At 45.5% G+C, this 18,745-nt stretch overlaps 1 protein-coding gene and 1 long non-coding RNA gene across 2 annotated transcripts; one reads left to right on the top strand and one right to left on the bottom strand.

Moving 5' to 3' along the window:
* The first annotated feature begins 222 nt into the window (after positions 1-222).
* Positions 223-2,022, top strand: LOC138958083 (uncharacterized). Its single transcript, XR_011453288.1, has 3 exons — positions 223-379; positions 713-811; positions 1,391-2,022. It is a non-coding gene; the product is annotated as an uncharacterized lncRNA (long non-coding RNA).
* Positions 2,023-17,337: 15,315 nt separating this feature from the next.
* Positions 17,338-18,542, bottom strand: LOC138960480 (uncharacterized). The gene is made up of 2 exons (XM_070332386.1): positions 18,458-18,542; positions 17,338-18,101 (listed from the first exon to the last, which is right to left on the bottom strand). The coding sequence occupies exons 1-2, from the start codon at positions 18,540-18,542 to the stop codon at positions 17,338-17,340; spliced, it is 849 nt and encodes a 282-aa protein (XP_070188487.1).
* Positions 18,543-18,745: the final 203 nt, after the last annotated feature.

Raw genomic sequence — 18,745 nt, 5'->3', positions numbered from 1 at the left:
ATCTATTCAACCACCTTAATTTCCATGCAGACCATTTCCTATGAAGCAAAACATACATACTCGTCATGCAAGCTTGACTCTGGTATAAAAAATAAATATACACAAAGACGCACACATCAGCGATTTCTCTCGAAATGCAGCGTGTGTTTGTACAAGATGATTGATGCTCTGCATGCAACTTTCACTTTCAGCCGCTAAATCGTCGTCTGCTATGTGCAGGGGAGATCACTTGGCCAGCTATATTCCTTCCATCGTGCTGGTTTCCCTTTACAGGTCAGTTTGTCCTTGGCTGCAGTCAGAAAACATGTCCAAGTCAGTGTCGTCTGCTCGGCAGAGGATGCTTCACTATCCACAGGCTGTCATGCAGTGTCAAGCACAGGTACTTGCAGTGTAATCAGAGAGAGAGAGAGAGAGAGAGAAAACGAGGAGCGCTGTCGGCTGTTTTTGGCTGATTTCTGTCTGTCTCTCTCTTGTATAGTCTTAATATTGCTGGGCCCAAGCTCGTGTTCAGTCAGCCGTCTTGGTTCAGTCAGCCGTCTTGCCTTGTCGTTTTAAATCCCTGGAGCACGGAAGTGCCGGGAATTAGGGTTGCAGGAATGGCGTTCTTCCTCCCTTTTCTCTGTGGGAGTGTGTGGTTATGTTCAGGTGCATGCATGTCTTTTTGGCAAGTTCAATACATGCTGAGTTGATTTATGTGATTTGTTTGTTGCAGGCCCTTTCCTATGGACAATGTGTGTCTGCCAAAGAGAATGTTACCAAACATGTCTGTGACAAGGAATTCCAGGCGCTGAAAGAGTGTGTTCACAATGCTGTAAGTTCATGCCTGGCTTTCAACACGTGTGTTAATACTGCCCTTGCATTATACTTTTAATGGCATGCAAACCATTGTGTAAACTGCCAGATTATGAAGGGACAACAAACAAGTATGTTGAACATCTTTTCTTAATGAAAGCAAAAATAATAAATATTGCTCACCTCTCTAGAATCTCCTTTGCTTTCCAGACAAAAACACATTTACAGCTTTTTCAAACTATAAATAGTATAAAGTATCAATGCAAGGGTTGTCACTGACACACAAGAGTTAGCCCTAGTAGCACTGATGAGAAGGTGAAGGCTGGGGGGGGGGGGGGGGGGGAGGGAAGGAAGGAGGCAGGCAAAGAAGACTGGTCAGTGGTTATCAGTATGCACCAGGTGTGTCTTGTATTTCCTGCATCATGGTGCCATCATTGACAGGGGATCCAACGTCATGATTATGATGGACTTGATGATGTGTCAACCTTTCCTACAAAGGAACAATTTTAACCTGTATCTGCCGTTTGTATGCATACAAAACCTGGTACACTGGAGTTACTCATACATGACTCGAAATCTTTCTTGTTGAATTGTACAGATGAAGAAGATGAAGTGAGCTTGGCTGATGCAGCCCTGTCAAACTGACTACACAGCTGTACAGGGATTGGTGGAGACAGCCAGCGTGTAGACCAATTATTGAGGACCATGACACCGTGTGAGATTCGGCTGACTGAGGAAGACTTGGCTTTGTACAGACGGTGCACAATGCCAACCCTTATCACGCACATTTCAATGACAACTGAACAATGTGAAAACAGCATGGATATATGTAGCCTGTACCTGGGTGTCGGTCAGTCCTGCATCTTTACCTGTCAGTTTCTGGATACATTTGGGAGAGGCTGTGATCTTAACATTCACCGGATCACGCTTTGGACTACACAGTCCGGATACGACCCATACTTTCTAAAGAAGGATCTAGCGTAAAAAGTATGGGTTGTACACGACCCACGCCATCGGAATAGGGATAAACTCTTTACCGCCTCTTTGCAGAGTATGGGTCGTACGTACACGACCCACATCATCCGAATAGGAATAAACACCGTAACATGCCTTATTTAATTCCATATGGGTTGTCCACAACCCACAACATCCGGACTGTGTAGTTTAAATGACCTCATTGTTTATTTGTGTGTTTACAAAGATAATCCTATTAAAATTGGTTCAAAGGAAGGTTATATGGTGTTTGAGGATTACATGAAGTCTCAAATCAAAAACTCCCTTTAGTTTTAGAGATACAGACATTTTTGTGAGGCTGTGGGTCATCCACGACCCAGGCAGCACGATGGAGGTTAACCTGGTGCATTTGGCTCATTTTTGTCTTCTTCACATAGTTCCCCAGTGAAGGCCAACGGGAAAGCACAAGTCAGTTGTATCTGCCAGGAACTAAGAGCCAATGAAAGAAAATGCTTGAATGCAGAGGTATTTTAGAAGAGATGAGACAAAGTTATGTAGGTTCTTAGAACAGTGTCATGACGAACACTAACAAAATTAGGGTATTACCTGTGACAAAGCCGTTCCAGGCATGAGTAGGTACAGCAACAAAGTACCCTACCTGTTAGCAGGGAAGCAACTGTGTATGATATGTTTCACGTCATGATGGAGTTGCTTCTCTTGGATTGTACTCTGACTATTTTAGCGTTGTTCAGTGTTTATGGTGGCTCAGTTGTTTTCATTATACATGTATGTGTGTGGGCACAGACAAGGGAGACTTGTCTCTGGTGTGGTGAATGAGACACAGACAAGGCAGACTTGTCTCTGGTGTGGTGAATGAATGTAGTATTTGCAGTGACAAGCACTGCTCCAATTTTTGCGCGTGTGTACTTCATGTGTGTGTGCATGCGTGTGTGTTTGTGTGTGTGTATATGTGTGTGTGTGTAGCTCTTGTGTGTCTCAGTGTGTGTGTGCGCGTGTGTGTACACGTGTGTGTAGCTCGTGTGTGTGTGTAGCTCGTGTAATGTGTGTGTGTCAGTGTGTGTGCACGCGCGTGGGTGTAACGGTGTGTGTGTGTGTGTATGTGACCCCATGGGAAGTTTCATTGTTCTGACAGTGATGTCATTAAAGAGACATTAAAATCGTTTCAGCATTGATCCAGTGTATTTGTTCTGTGTACGTGTAATGTGGAGTGTGTGTTTTTAGTGGGGTTGATAGCACCTGAAGTGTGCAGAGAGGACACGTCAGTGGCAAAGTAAGGATGGGGGACAGTGGCAAAGTAAGGATGGGGGACAGTGGCAAAGTAAGGATGGGGGACAGTGGCAAAGTAAGGATGGGGGACAGTGGCAAAGTAAGGATGGGGTACAGTGGCAAAGTAAAGATGGGGGACAGTGGCAAAGTAAGGATGGGGGACAGTGGCAAAGTAAGGATGGGGTACAGTGGCAAAGTAAGGATGGGGTACAGTGGCAAAGTAAAGATGGGGGACAGTGGCAAAGGGTAAGGATGGGGGACAGTGGCAGGGAACACACACGGGACGAGACAACACTGTGTTCATTGCCACTGTACGTTCCCCATCCTTACTCTGACACAAACACTATAGAGACACCCACCACCATCCAGTTCAGTTTACTCGTGTTACCTGTTGTGAGATGTCAGCAAACTATGCAGTGTAGTACAATGAGTCACTGTGTTACCTGTTGAGAGATGTCAGCAGACTATGCAGTGTAGTACAATGAATCACTGTGTAACCTGTTGAGAGATGTCAGCAGACTATGCAGTGTAGTACAATGAATCACTGTGTAACCTGTTGAGAGATGTCAGCAGACTATGCAGTGTAGTACAATGAATCACTGTGTAACCTGTTGAGAGATGTCAGCAGACTATGCAGTGCAGTACAATGAATCGCTGTGCTACCTGTTGAGAGATGTCAGCAAAGTCATGATGTCATGCTGTCCATGCACTCATAAATACTGAAACGGGTCCGTTCAAGTTTAGAACTTTAATTTCAACTCAGGAATCAAACATGTCTTCTAGCCACCATGTGCTAGCTCCCAGAGAGTGCCGGCCGGAAACACGTGACATGTGAATAGGACAAAACGTATTGTCTCGGCGAGCCATGTATGGTACCATGACATCCCCCTTTCTTTAAATGGACACTTTTCTTTTTAAGTTGAATATTTTTACTTTAATTAATTTGAACATTTCGAACGACAGAAATTAACAGTATTTCTTGTTGTGTAAGCAAGTTCCTTTTGCACACTTAACTACACAATGACTCAAACAGGGCACTGAGTCTCTCATCAGTGTCTCTGACTTAAAACTTATAACAAAAACACCAGGACTTCACACCAAAGTGAATGTGACTAGAAGTGACTACGCTGCCTCTTTCGCGTAGTATGAAAACAAATGTTTTCACTGAATTTCACTGAAACCGTAGTGGAAGTTTGACTTCCCTGCCACTCCTGGTACAAACAGGGACAGTTTTAACATCTGGAGGATCTGGCAGTTCAAGTTCTTCAACAGTCTCTGCGCCGCCAGAATCACCCGCCGCAGGAAATTTCGGAATCTGCACCTCTTCGCCTGTTGAAGCCCGACGAAGGTGTCGTCTGTTTCGTCTCAGTATACCTGTCGGTGTTTGAACCATGTACGATCTAATGGCACACTGCTCAACTACACGTCCGGACTGTCGCCAGCCGTCTTTGCCGTCGATCTTTATTTTGACAGTCGTCTCACCCGGCTTGAGGATGGGAAGAGACTGGACACCATGTCTACGGTCATTGTTCTCTTTTTGTTGCTGCTTTGCTTGTCTGTCCCGTTCTTTGAAATCCTTCGCCACAGGTGTTTGGGGTATGAGGGATTTTGGGAGACTTGGGGGACGAGTTCTCAACTGTCGCCCAAACGCCAACTCGGCTGGGCTTGCGCCAAGTGAGGGGATTGGGGTAGCCCTGTAGGATAGCAAGGCTAAGGCAACATCGCTTTGTTTCAAGATTGTTTTGGACGTCTGCACAGATCGTTCCGCCTCACCATTGCTCTGGGGATACCGTGGACTGCTTGTCACGTGCGTGAAGCCCCACGAGTGTCTGAAGTCTTGAAACTTTTCCGACGTGAATTGGGTACCATTGTCCGACACCACAATTTCTGGAACGCCGTGTCTGGAGAACAAGTCTTTCAGCTTGCCGATCACTTCTTCAGCTGTTTCCCTGGACAGCTGCTCAATCTCAATGAAGCGAGAGTAGTAGTCTACGTATGACAGGTAGTTCTCTCCCCTGAATGCTAGTAGATCTACCCCTACTTTCTGAAATGGGTACTCAGGTAACTTTGAAGTAATCAAAGGTTCCTTTCGCTGTGTTGGTTTGCTTTCTAAGCAATGTCTACACCTCCCCACCATTTCCTTGATTTCCTGACCCATGCCTGACCACCAAACACACTGGTTTGCCCTTTCTCTGCATTTTTGAATGCCCTGATGCCCGTCATGAATTTTTCCCAGAATATCTTTTCTGTGGGAGAATGGGATTACTATCCTTGACCCTCTGACTAGTAATCCATCATGATCGCTCAGTTCATCTTTGACACTGTAAAACTCACGAGCCGCAAGTTTCACGTCTTCTTTGTATTGCGGCCAGCCCGATCGCGTGTACTCTAACGCTGTTTGAAGCGTAACATCTTCTTGTGTTGCTTTTCTGAGAGCTTCTAGCTTTTCATCTGAGACTGACCACGATGCGCGAACCGCGTCTGCATGTACTTGAACATCTGTTTCAAGTGTATTCTGTTCTGGACTTTGTCTCTGCCAGTGGAGATCTGGACAGAGCATCCGCGACAACCAGATATTTCCCTGGTTCGTATTCCGCGATAACGTTGGGACGCATGAGTCGCACCAACATACGCTGACACCCCAAAGGAGTGTCTGTGAGATCCTTTTTGTTAATCAGCGGAACCAAAGGTCTGCGATCTGTAATCAGCTTGAATTCCGGTAAGCCTGTAAGATACCTTTGAAATGTTTTGCACGCGTAGACCCCAGGAAGACATTCTTTTTCGATCTGCGCGTATTTACATTCTGCTGATGTGAGTGTTGGCTAACAAAACGCGACAGGTTTGAGTTCGCCTTCATACACTTGGTATAGGACTCCGCCTAAGCCATAGCTGCTTGCATCTGAACACACGACTGTTTCGCGACCTAACTCGTAGACCTCAAGCGTTGGTGCGTCTGTGATACTCTTTTTCACCTGCTCGAACGCCTGTCGCTGTTCACTATCCCAGATCCACTGTGTATCTTTGTGAAGAAGCGCGTTCAGTGGCCCAAGTATGTCCGCGAGGTTTGGAATGAACCGACCGAGGTAGCTAACCATCCCTAGAAACCGACGCAACTCGCTCACGTCTTGAGGCTCTGTCATCTCTATGATAGCCTTGACCTTTGACAGATCAGGTTGAATGCCGTCTTGGCTGATCGTGTGACCCAGAAAGTCAAGCTTCGTTTTCCGAAACTCACACTTTTCTTTGTTCAGCTTGAGCCCCGCCTGTCTTACGCGCTCTAGAACCTGCCTGAGACGTTCATCATGCTCTGCCTCAGAGTCGCCACTGACAACGACATCATCCATGAAGCAAACGACTCCTTCTATGCCTTGAAGCATGTCTTCCATGGTTCTTTGGAAGATTTCGGGTGCGAGTGAAATCCCGAACGGCAACCGTTTGAAGTAAAACCTTCCAAATGGCGTCATGAACGTTGTCAGTTTTGCTGACTCTTCCTGTAGAGGAATTTGCCAGAAACCGGAAGTAGCATCGAGTTTTGAAAAAACTTTCGCCCCTGCGAGTTTGTGTGTCATGTCTTCCAACGTTGGAAGTGTGTAGCGCTCCCGCTTGACCGACCTATTCAAACGTTTCAAATCAACACAGATGCGAACGTTTCCATTCTTTTTCAATACTGGTACGATCGGCGCACACCAGTCTGTCGGTTCGGTGACCTTTTCTATTATGCCATCCGAAAGCATGCGTTGAAGTTCTCTCTCAACTTTTGGTAACAACGGAATCGGAACGCGTCTTGGAACTGAAATGCTGTACGGTTCTGCGTCTTCATTCAGAACGATCTTGATTGGATCACATTTGACTGGGACGCCTATGTCCCCAAATGCTAAGTTGTTCATTTCATCTAGCCTCTTAACTAGACCTAGCTTCAAAGCTGTGCTCCTGCTGAGGAGACTATCTGTTTCCCCTCTCAAAACGTAAACTCTGAAGGTTGTACGCTTTCCCTTAAAGCTTGTTTGCGCTACGAACTGACCCATGTTCTCAACAGGACCTCCCGGGGACTCTAGTTTGGCATGACTAGTGTGAAGTTTGGGTCTTGGACTCATCTTTTTGAACTCAGATTCCGAAATGACAGATACATCAGCCCCTGTGTCTATTTTGAAATTGACCACCCTATTTCCTATGCTAAGGGAAACTCTCCATGGTGGTTCGTTTTCTGTGGTTTCTAGACTACCCAAAAAGAACTTCTCGCCCTGTTCAGAGTTAGTGAGATTGTCCAGTGTTTGCTTGGACCGGCACACAGACTGAAAATGGTTAGATTTACCACAGGCTCGACATGTTTTCCCCATTGCTGGACAGACTGTACCTCTTTCGTGTGGACTGTTACCACACTTGTAGCACGAACGTTGGCCTGACTGTCTGCCGCCGCGCTGACTTGTGCTGCCGCCGCGATGACTTGAGCTGCCGCCGCGATGACCGGAGCTGCCTTGAGCGCCGCCTCGGTGACCATGGTTACGGCCTCTTCCTCTCTGGAAACTGCTGCCGCCAACACTGGATTTGTTGACTTCGTCCACGTTGCTGCTGACGCCACGCTGCTCTGCCATCTGTGCCTTTACTTGCTCGTGCTGGCGAGCCATCGTCACTGCCTTGTCCAAATCTAGATCTGGTTCGAGCTGAAGCTTTTGAGACAAGTTCTGATCTGTAACACCTAAGACAACTCTGTCTCGTATGGTGTTATCCCTGTCAGGGAACTCGGTGAATTCTGCTAGCTTGAATAGGTCACGAACATATTCTTCGATAGTTTCCCCTTGTTGTTGGCTTCTCTGGTGGAACAGCGCTCTCTCGTGAATGAGATTTCGTTTGGGGGTGAAGTGGGTGTCAAACCGTTGCGCCACAATGTCAAAACTTTTCTGTTGTTCTGCTGTTAGAGCATATTGTTTAAAAATGCTCTCCGCTTGTGCCCCCATTGCGTAAATAAAACTGCTAACTTGTACATCTCCGTCCTCCTTGTTGAGTTTTGACGCGAGACGAAATCTAGCAAATCTCTCTCTCCACGCTTGCCACCCGGCTGGCTGTCGAAAGTCAAAACTTTCTGGTGGTTTGAATCCTGGCATCTTGGTCTTTCTGCAGGGCCGGACCCAGGGGGGGGTTCGAGGGGTTCCGGAACCCCACCCCTGGAAAAAGCATGTACCTTGCTTTGACTTTTACTAGTTTTAGCACCAAAACAATGCTGCTCTTAACCGGCCTCAAAACAAGGCCCAGAATGCACCAGATTGCACCGATTTTAACCGTTTTTCAAAAATGTTCCGGGGGAGCATGCCCCCGGACCCCCCTAGTTCGCGCGCCTGCTTTGCAGGCGCGCGCTTGTGGCTTCGCCACTTCACTGATTTGCCCCCCCCAAAAAAAGGAGGAACCCCCCCCTTACAACTCATTTGGTCCGGCCCTGTTTCTGTGATATGTCGCACGCTAATCACTCAAAGATTAATCCCACCGCTGCCACCATGTCATGATGTCATGCTGTCCATGCACTCATAAATACTGAAACGGGTCCGTTCAGGTTTAGAACTTTAATTTCAACTCATCAGGATTCCAAGATGTCTTCTAGCCGCCATGTGCTAACTCCGCCGCCTAGAGTGCTGGGCGGAAACACGTGACACGTGAATAGAACAAACGTATTGTCTCGGCGAGCCATATATGATACCATGACAGCAGACTATGCAGTGTAGTACAATGAATCACTGTGTAACCTGTTGAGAGATGTCAGCAGACTATGCAGTGTAGTACAATGAATCACTGTGTTACCTGTTGAGAGATGTTAGCAGACTATGCAGTGCAGTACAATGAGTCACTGTGTAACCTGTTGAGAGATGTCAGCAGACTATGCAGTGTGCAGTACAATGAATCACTGTGTAACCTGTTGAGAGATGTCAGCAGACTATGCAGTGTAGTACAATGAATCACTGTGTAACCTGTTGAGAGATGTCAGCAGACTATGCAGTGTAGTACAATGAATCACTGTGTAACCTGTTGAGAGATGTCAGCAGACTATGCAGTGTGCAGTACAATGAATCACTGTGTAACCGAGTGCACAAGCACACCGATCACCTGTGGAGGCAATGCTTGTCAAACAGGGTTCAGGTTTTACAGCTAATTGACTAGCCATACATACACTGCCAAATGAACAACAGCAGACAGACCCTATCACAGACAGACCCTTTTTTTTCTTTCTTTAGTTGGTGTTTAACGTCGTTTTCAACCATTCAAGGTTACATCGCGACGGGGAAAGGGGGGGGAGATGGGATAGAGCCACCCGTCAACTGTCTCCTGTTCACAAAAGCACTAATCAAAAAATTGCTCCAGGGGCTTGCAACGTAGTACAATATATGACCTTACTGGGAGAATGCAAGTTTCCAGTACAAAGGACTTAACATTTCTAAAATCTAACATTTCTAACATGACTAAAATCTTTACAAAAATTGACTATTCTATAAAAGAAACACTTAACAAGGGTAAAAGGAGAAACAGAATCCGTTAGTCGCCTCTCACGACATGCTGGGGAGCATCGGGTAAATTCTTCCCCCTAACCCGCGGGGGGTCAGACAGACCCTATCACAGACAGACCCTATCACAGACAGACCCTATCACAGACAGACCCTATCACAGCAGACAGACCCTATCACAGCAGACAGACCCTATCACAGACAGACCCTATCACAGACAGACCCTATCACAGCAGACAGACCCTATCACAAACAGTTACTCCTCATTTCACGGGTTTGCCGCAGTGTCCCAACGAACCAAAAAACGTCGCAAGCTTTGGCAGGGAGACAACTCCGTCAATGCAGAGTAACGGTTTGTTACAAGCGTCACCTTGTAACTGTAAGATCAACGCATGGCCGGGGAATTTGCGATTCCTAAACGCCCCACTGAACGACTAACGTCACATGTCGCTTCGGTCTTTTCCGGAGGAACACCGCGTGTACATAATACACACTTCGATCGCGTAGCAGGCCGGGGAGTGTAGCACCGCTAAGCATGCACATGGGTACATCAACAAGCACCCCAGTGATGCCTGCTCACAGACTCGCGCTGTATTTTGGTTGGTTTTGTTTGTTGTTGTACAGTCAGGATGCTAGAACTGAAGTGAACATGTTCTGTATACCGTCAAGTTGCTAGAACTGAAGTGAACATGTTCTGTGTACCGTCAAGTTGCTAGAACTGAAGTGAACATGTTCTGTATATCGTCAAGTTGCTAGAACTGAAGTGAACATGTTCTGTATATCGTCAAGTTGCTAGAACTGAAGTAAGCATGTTCTGTAACCGTCAAGTTGCTAGAACTGAAGTAAACATGTTCTGTATACCGTCAAGTTGCTAGAACTGAAGTGAACATGTTCTGTATATCGTCAAGTTGCTAGAACTGAAGTGAACATGTTCTGTATATCGTCAAGTTGCTAGAACTGAAGTAAGCATGTTCTGTATATCGTCACTGTTGCTAGAACTGAAGTAAACATGTTCTGTAAACCGTCAAGTTGCTAGAACTGAAGTGAACATGTTCTGTATACCGTCAAGCTGCTAGAACTGAAGTGAACATGTTCTGTATACCGTCAAGCTGCTAGAACTGAAGTGAACATGTTCTGTATACCGTCAAGTTGCTAGAACTGAAGTAAACATGTTCTGTAAACCGTCAAGTTGCTAGAACTGAAGTAAACATGTTCTGTATACCGTCAAGTTGCTAGAACTGAAGTGAACATGTTCTGTAGGCTATACCGTCAAGTTGCTAGAACTGAAATAAACATGTTTAGTGTACCGTCAAGATGCTAGAACTGAAGTGAACATGTTCTGTATACCGTCAAGTTGCTAGAACTGAAGTGAACATGTTCTGTGTACCGTCAAGTTGCTAGAACTGAAGTGAACATGTTCTGTATATCGTCAAGTTGCTAGAACTGAAGTGAACATGTTCTGTATACCGTCAAGCTGCTAGAACTGAAGTGAACATGTTCTGTATACCGTCAAGCTGCTAGAACTGAAGTGAACATGTTCTGTATACCGTCAAGTTGCTAGAACTGAAGTAAACATGTTCTGTAAACCGTCAAGCTGCTAGAACTGAAGTGAACATGTTCTGTATACCGTCAAGCTGCTAGAACTGAAGTGAACATGTTCTGTATACCGTCAAGCTGCTAGAACTGAAGTGAACATGTTCTGTATACCGTCAAGTTGCTAGAACTGAAGTAAACATGTTCTGTAAACCGTCAAGTTGCTAGAACTGAAGTAAACATGTTCTGTAAACCGTCAAGTTGCTAGAACTGAAGTAAACATGTTCTGTATACCGTCAAGTTGCTAGAACTGAAGTAAACATGTTCTGTATACCGTCAAGTTGCTAGAACTGAAGTAAACATGTTCTGTAAACCGTCAAGTTGCTAGAACTGAAGTAAACATGTTCTGTAAACCGTCAAGTTGCTAGAACTGAAGTAAACATGTTCTGTATACCGTCAAGTTGCTAGAACTGAAGTGAACATGTTCTGTATATCGTCAAGTTGCTAGAACTGACCCTATCAGTTTCCTGCACAAGCAAGCTTTACTGACCAAGTTCCATTTAGAAAGTTATTTTAAGTATGTGAACAGCATCCAGTTTTGTTATGAAAGTTAAATCAATATGAAGCCAAGGAAAGGAAAATGATGATCGTAGTGTTGTAATGAAGCCAAAGAAAGGAAAATGATGATCGTAGTGTTGTAATAAAGCCAAGGAAAGGAAAATGATGATCGTAGTGTTGTAATGAAGCCAAAGAAAGGAAAATGATGATCGTAGTGTTGTAATAAAGCCAAGGAAAGGAACATGATCGTAGTGTTGTAATGAAGCCAAGGAAAGGAAAATAATGATCGTAGTGTTGCAAAGAAGCCAATGAAAGGAAAATGATGATCGTAGTGTTGTAATGAAGCCAAGGAGAGAAACAAGATGATCGTAGTGTTGTAATAAAGCCAAGGAAAGGAACATGATGATCGTAGTGTTGTAATGAAGCCAAGGAAAGGAAAATGATGATCGTAGTGTTGTAATGAAGCCAAGGAAAGGAACATGATGATCGTAGTGTTGTAATGAAGCCAAGGAAAGGAAAATGATGATCGTAGTGTTGTAATGAAGCCAAGGAAAGGAACATGATGATCGTAGTGTTGTAATGAAGCCAAGGAAAGGAACATGATGATCGTAGTGTTGTAATGAAGCCAAGGAAAGGAAAATGATGATCGTAGTGTTGTAATGAAGCCAAGGAAAGGAACATGATGATCGTAGTGTTGTAATGAAGCCAAGGAAAGGAAAATGATGATCGTAGTGTTGTAATGAAGCCAAGGAAAGGAAAATGATGATCGTAGTGTTGTAATGAAGCCAAGGAAAGGAACATGATGATCGTAGTGTTGTAATGAAGCCAAGGAAAGGAAATTGATGATCGTAGTGTTGCAATGAAGTAGACACCATACGCTTCGTGCAGGGCAGGGGCAGAAGCTGAATGTGTTGAGGTTGAGGCGGTGGTGGCGGAGGGTTAGAAAGAGCAACGTCAATAAAACAAAATCCAAGTTCCATGACAAGTAAATACAAACGCCACTGTGAAAAGCTAATTTCTACAGAAGCTAGATGTAGCACTTTCCTCTTCATTGAAAGGTGCGCCCAGGCGAGTGTAGTCAGGAGTGGTGACAACAACTTGTGATGCACTACGGACACTGAGAGGCAAACTAGGAGTGTACTTCAGGAGTGGTGACAACAACTTGTGATGCACTGCGGACACTGAGAGGCAAACTAGGAGTGTAGTCAGGAGTGGTGACAACAACTTGTGATGCACTGCGGACACTGAGAGGCAAACTAGGAGTGTACTTCAGGAGTGGTGACAACAACTTGTGATGCACTGCGGACACTGAGAGGCAAACTAGGAGTGTACTTCAGGAGTGGTGACAACAACTTGTGATGCACTGCGGACACTGAGAGGCAAACTAGGAGTGTACTCCAGGAGTGGTGACAACAACTTGTGATGCACTGCGGACACTGAGAGGCAAACTAGGACCCCGACTATTGCCCTGTCTTCATCTGACAAAACATGGGGAAAACATGAAGACTGAATGTGTCCTGTAATCTATGACAAGGGCCAGGCTGTGTGGCTTTCATTGTGTATCTATCAAAAAGAAACATACATGATCCGAACCAGACTATTGAGGTTTGGATGAGTCGCAGTCACTGTCTACCCCTCCTACACCACTCATTGCTCATACACGTGCGTTTCAGCCTCAACTCTGTCTGTCTCTGTCTCTGTCTCTGTCTCTCTCTGTCTGTCCCCCTCTCTGTCCCCCCACCCTCTCTCTCTCTTTCTCTCTCTCTCTCTCTCTGTCTCTCTCTCTCTCTCTCTCTCTCTATCTCTCTCTCTCTGTCTATTTCTCTCTCTCTCTCTCTCTGTCTGTCTATTTCTCTCTCTCTCTCTCTCTCTGTCTCTGTCTCTCTCTCTCTCTCTGTCTCTGTCTCTCTCTGTGTGTCTCTCTCTCTCCCTTTCAGGCTCTCTCTCTCTCTCCCACTCTCTCTTTTCCCCTCTCCCTCTCTCTCCCTCCCTATCTCTCTCTGTAAATGTCATTATCTGTATATCTATATACGACTTGTGCCTGTGTGTGTGTGTGTGTCTGTGTGTGTGTGTGTGTGTGTGTGTGTGTGTGTGTGTGTGTGTGTGTGTGTGTCCGCGATGCACGGCCAAAGTTCTCGATGGATCACTTTCAAATGTGGTGGCCATATTCAGGTACACCCTGGACACAACCTGGTCGATGAGATATTTCAACACGTGCTCTCAGCGCGCAGCGCTGAACCGATTTTGGTTTTTCTCTGGATCCATTCCCAGTAACTCTTCCTTATCTTCTCCAGTGTTTTCAGCGTTTATCTCCCTTCCTTCGTGTGGCGTCAATCCATATTCCCGTTTCTATTTTTAGAAGGTCACTGTCGACAACGCTCAATCCATATTCCCGTTATACTATTTTTAGAAGGTCACTGTCCCGGCGAAGCCGGGTATTACTCTTCTCCAGTGTTTTGCGCGTTTATCTCCCTTCCTTCGTGCGGTGCGCCGGCGAAGCCGGCGTACACCCGGCGCAGCCGGGTCCCCGGCGCAGCCGGGTATTCAGCTCGACTTCTTCCCGGCGAAGCCGTACCCGGCGAAGCGGGTATTCATCTAGTGTCATATAAACGAGCTGCATATTCAGGTCATGCTGCTCAGGTGAGTCAAACTAAACTAGTGAAAGACACTGAAACTTTTACCATGTACAGAACCTACTGAAAGATACTGAAACTTTTACGATGTACAGAAAGTGTTGAAAGATACTGAGATTTTTACCATGTACAGAAACTACTGAAAGATACTGAAACTTTTACCATGTACAGAAACTACTGAAAGATACTGAGATTGTTACCATGTACAGAAACTACTGAAAGATACTGAAACTTTTACCATGTACAGAAACTACTGAAAGATACTGAAACTTTTACCCTGTACAGAACCTACTGAAAGATACTGAAACTTTTACCATGTACAGAAACTACTGAAAGATAATGAGACTTTTACCATGTACAGAAACTACTGAAAGATACTGAGATTTTTACCATGTACAGACAATACTGAAAGATACTGAGATTTTTACCATGTACAGAAACTACTGAAAGATACTGAGATTTTTGACTGCAAGGAAGAAGTCAAAAACACAAACCCATGGGTAGGCCTAACTAAAGTTCTATATTCTGTCAGTCCCACTCTCCATTTGGTTACTGTTGGGTGCAATCTTTCACGCCAAACCTTATGTCTGATTTCCTACCCGGGGCAACGTGTCGCCAAGTTTTACACCCACTGGTGAACACACCCTCACACCCGCACGTTTTCTGGTCGCAAGTGGCATTCAAACATCTCTAATCTTCGGGATTGTTCTTCAGTGTACATTACGGGAAGAACCAAACATAGACACATTTCTGTTGTAACCGAGGGTGAGTGGGCAGACGATGAGACATTTGACAGCGGCCACTTTGTGATACAACTGGGACACTCCTGCGTTGGCTCCGCTGGGGTTTTATCATTACTGTGAAGAGAAAAGAAAGTAGTCGTGTCACCCACTTCAAAGGTGTCGTTAGGGGGGCTGGGGTTAGAGAAGCAAGGAAAAGGGCGGCACACAGAATGCAGTGGGTGACAGGGCCGTGCAGTGGTGACGGTGAAGGAAACAGAGCTGTGTCCAATCAGCACCACGTGTGGGATGACGCGGTAAACACAGCATGACCCCTCCTCACGAGCTGCACGTGTTTCTAGGCCTATATAAGCCACTGAGCCTTTCCCGCCTGCATGAACAATATCACTCTCAACAACACACGCTTTTCACTGACTGGATCTCAGTTTAGGAAGGAAAAAATCGGCTGAGATTGCAGCAAGAAATTGTCCTTCAAATCTTTCCAGTGGCATTTCCTTTTTCGGAGGAAAGTAGGCCTGGCCTAACAGCGAGAGGAGTACTTTGTACAGGAGCATCAGATTACTGCCGGAATCTCAACATGTGCCCGAGTGACGGAGCGAGGACTGTATGTGTTCTAGTGATGGCGGTGATGCTAAGCGCGAGCCACGGCCAGGACGTCCTCGGTGGCCCCAGGGTACTGGCGTTCCAGGCAGAGGCGGCTGTGGGCTACCACCCCCGCAACATCCACTGGCGGTCCCATGCCGCGGGCCAGCAGGCTGTGTGGCTGGAGGAGGACGGCGATAGTCTGGAGTTCGCCATCTGTCTGCCCCGAGCGGACCAGGTGCACGTGACCAGTGTTCGCTTCTCCAGTGACGGCTGGATGAAGGAGGGAGCCGTCAGTGTGGATGGAGAGGAGGTGGGTCTTTTTCATCGTCACTCGCACGTCATCATTCTTGCGCCATTTCGTGTTTTGATTGTTGTTTTATTGGCGACAAAGATGTGTTAGTTTGGGCTTGCATTCCACGCCCAACATAGTCCACTGCCCGGTTTGCTTGTGGAGGAAAAATTAAAACTAAACAAAAACAACAAACACTTTTACACTTCTATTATACTTTTTATATTTAGTCAAGTTTTGACTAAATATTTTAACGTAGAGGGGGGAATCGAGACGAGGGTCGTGGTGTATGTGTGTGTGTGTGTGTGTGTGTGTGTGTGTCTGTCTGTCTGTCTGTGTGTGTGTGTGTAGAGCGATTCAGACTAAACTACTGGACCGATCTTTATGAAATTTGACATGAGAGTTCCTGGGTATGAAATCCCCATACGTTTTTTTCATTTTTTCAATAAATGTCTTTGATGACGTCATATCCGGCTTTTCGTGAAAGTTGAGGCGGCACTGTCACGCTCTCATTTTTCAACCAAATTGGTTGAAATTTTGGTCAAGTAATCTTCGACAAAGGCCGGGGTTTGGTATTGCATTTCAGCTTGGTGGCTTAAAAACTAATGAGTGAGTTTGGTCATTAAAAATCTGAAAATTGTAAAAGAAATATTTTTTTATAAAACGATCCAAATTTACGTACATCTTATTCTTTATCATTTTCTGATTCCAAAAACATATAAATATGTTATATTTGGATTAAAAACAAGCTCTGAAAATTAAAAATATAAAAATTATTATCAAAATTAAGTTGTCCAAATCAATTTAAAAACACCTTCATCTTATTCCTTGTCGGTTCCTGATTCCAAAAACATATAGATATGATATGTTTCGATTAAAAACACGCTCAGAAAGTTAAAACGAAGAGAGGTACAGAAAAGCGTGCTATCCTTCTCAGCGCAAGTACTACCCCGCTCTTCTTGTCAATTTCACTGCCTTTGCCGTGCGCGGTGGACTGACGATGCTACGAGTATACGGTCTTGCTGCGTTGCATTGCGTTCAGTTTCATTCTGTGAGTTCGACAGCTACTTGACTAAATGTTGTATTTTCGCCTTACGCGACTTGTTTCTGTTCTAAAGTACATGTATTTTGTAATCATTGTAACGCAATGAGGAGTGTTACTGCTACCTTACATTTTAAGCGAGACTCTGAAAGTTCCCAGACGTGGTCAAGCTGCTTCCAATATAACAAAATGCATTTTCGACTTCAAAGACTATAGACCCAACACACACGTTATTGATCCACTTGCACTATATTCATCCTTACTTTTCATGTTTCATTGTTTAGTTCCTGCACTGAAATACTGTATTTTCACCATATGTTTCATTGTTAAGTTCCTGCACTAAAATACTGTATTTTCAACATTTGTTTCTTGGTTGAAGTATATAAACACTGTACTTAAAACATCAAGGGGGTCCCAGTGTTTAGCTGCTATACTGTTAGTTAGTGTTGCTGTCTGTGTAGAACAGGAGGACATCAGTCAGGTTAGTGTTGTTGTCTGTGTGGAACAGGAGGGCATCAGTCAGGTTAGTGTTGTTGTCTGTGTGGAACAGGAGGGCATCAGTCAGGTTAGTGTTGTTGTCTGTGTGGAACAGGGGGGCATCAGTCAGGTTAGTGGTGTTGTCTGTGTGGAACAGGAGGGCATCAGTCAGGTTAGTGGTGTTGTCTGTGTAGAACAGGAGGGCATCAGTCAGGTTAGTGTTGTTGTCTGTGTGGAACAGGAGGGCATCAGTCAGGTTAGTGTTGTTGTCTGTGTGGAACAGGAGGGCATCAGTCAGGTTAGTGTTGTCTGTGTGGAACAGGAGGGCATCAGGCAGGTTAGTGTTGTTGTCTGTGTGGAACAGGAGGGCATCAGTCAGGTTAGTGTTGTCTGTGTAGAACAGGAGGGCATCAGGCAGGTTAGTGTTGTTGTCTGTGTGGAACAGGAGGGCATCACTCAGGTTAGTGTTGTCTGTGTAGAACAGGAGGGCATCAGTCAGGTTAGTGTTGTTGTCTGTGTGGAACAGGAGGGCATCAGTCAAGTTAGTGTTGTTGGCTGTGTAGAACAGGAGGGCATCAGTCAGGTTAGTGTTGTTGTCTGTGTGGAACAGGAGGGCATCAGTCAGGTTAGTGTTGTTGTCTGTGTGGAACAGGAGGGCATCAGTCAGGTTAGTGTTGTTGTCTGTGTGGAACAGGAGGGCATCAGTCAGGTTAGTGTTGTTGTCTGTGTGGAACAGGAGGACATCAGTCAGGTTAGTGTTGTTGTCTGTGTTTGTTTGTTTGTTTGTCTGTTTGCTTAACGCCCAGCCGACCACGAAGGGCCATATCAGGGCGGTGCTGCTTTGACATATAACGTGCACCACACACAAGACAGAAGTCGCAGCACAGGCTTCATGTCTCACCCAGTCACATTATTCTGACACCGGACCAACCAGTCCTAGCACTAACCCCATAATGCCAGACGCCAGGCGGAGCCGCCACTAGATTGCCAATTTTAAATTCTTAGGTATGACCCGGCCGGGGTTCGAACCCACGACCTCCCGATCACGGGGCGGACGCCTTACCGTGCACCAGGCCAACCGTGCCGGTTGTTGTCTGTGTAGAACAGGAGGACATCAGTCAGGTTAGTGTTGTTGTCTGTGTAGAACAGGAGGGCATCAGTCATGTTAGTGTTGTTGTCTGTGTAGAACAGGAGGGCATCAGTCAAGTTAGTGTTGTTGTCTGTGTAGAACAGGAGGGCATTAGTCAGGTTAGTGTTGTTGTCTGTGTAGAACAGGAGGACATCAGTCAGGTTAGTGTTGTTGTCTGTGTGGAACAGGAGGGCATCAGTCAGGTTAGTGTTGTTGTCTGTGTGGAACAGGAGGACAT

The sequence above is a fragment of the Littorina saxatilis genome, linkage group LG2 (genome assembly GCF_037325665.1).
Source record: "Littorina saxatilis isolate snail1 linkage group LG2, US_GU_Lsax_2.0, whole genome shotgun sequence".
NCBI classification, from domain to species: domain Eukaryota; kingdom Metazoa; phylum Mollusca; class Gastropoda; order Littorinimorpha; family Littorinidae; genus Littorina; species Littorina saxatilis.
Note: the sequence above shows the minus strand (reverse complement) of the source record. Positions and strands in the feature narration are given on the sequence as shown.

Coding starts and splice junctions, on each gene's coding strand:
- LOC138960480 (XM_070332386.1), bottom strand. CDS start 18,542: ATGACTGATGCCCTCCTGTTCTACACAGACAACAACACTAACCTGACT. Junction 18,102..18,457: donor CACAGACAACAACCGGCACG/GTTGGCCTGGTG, acceptor TGTTCCACACAG/ACAACAACACTAACCTGACT.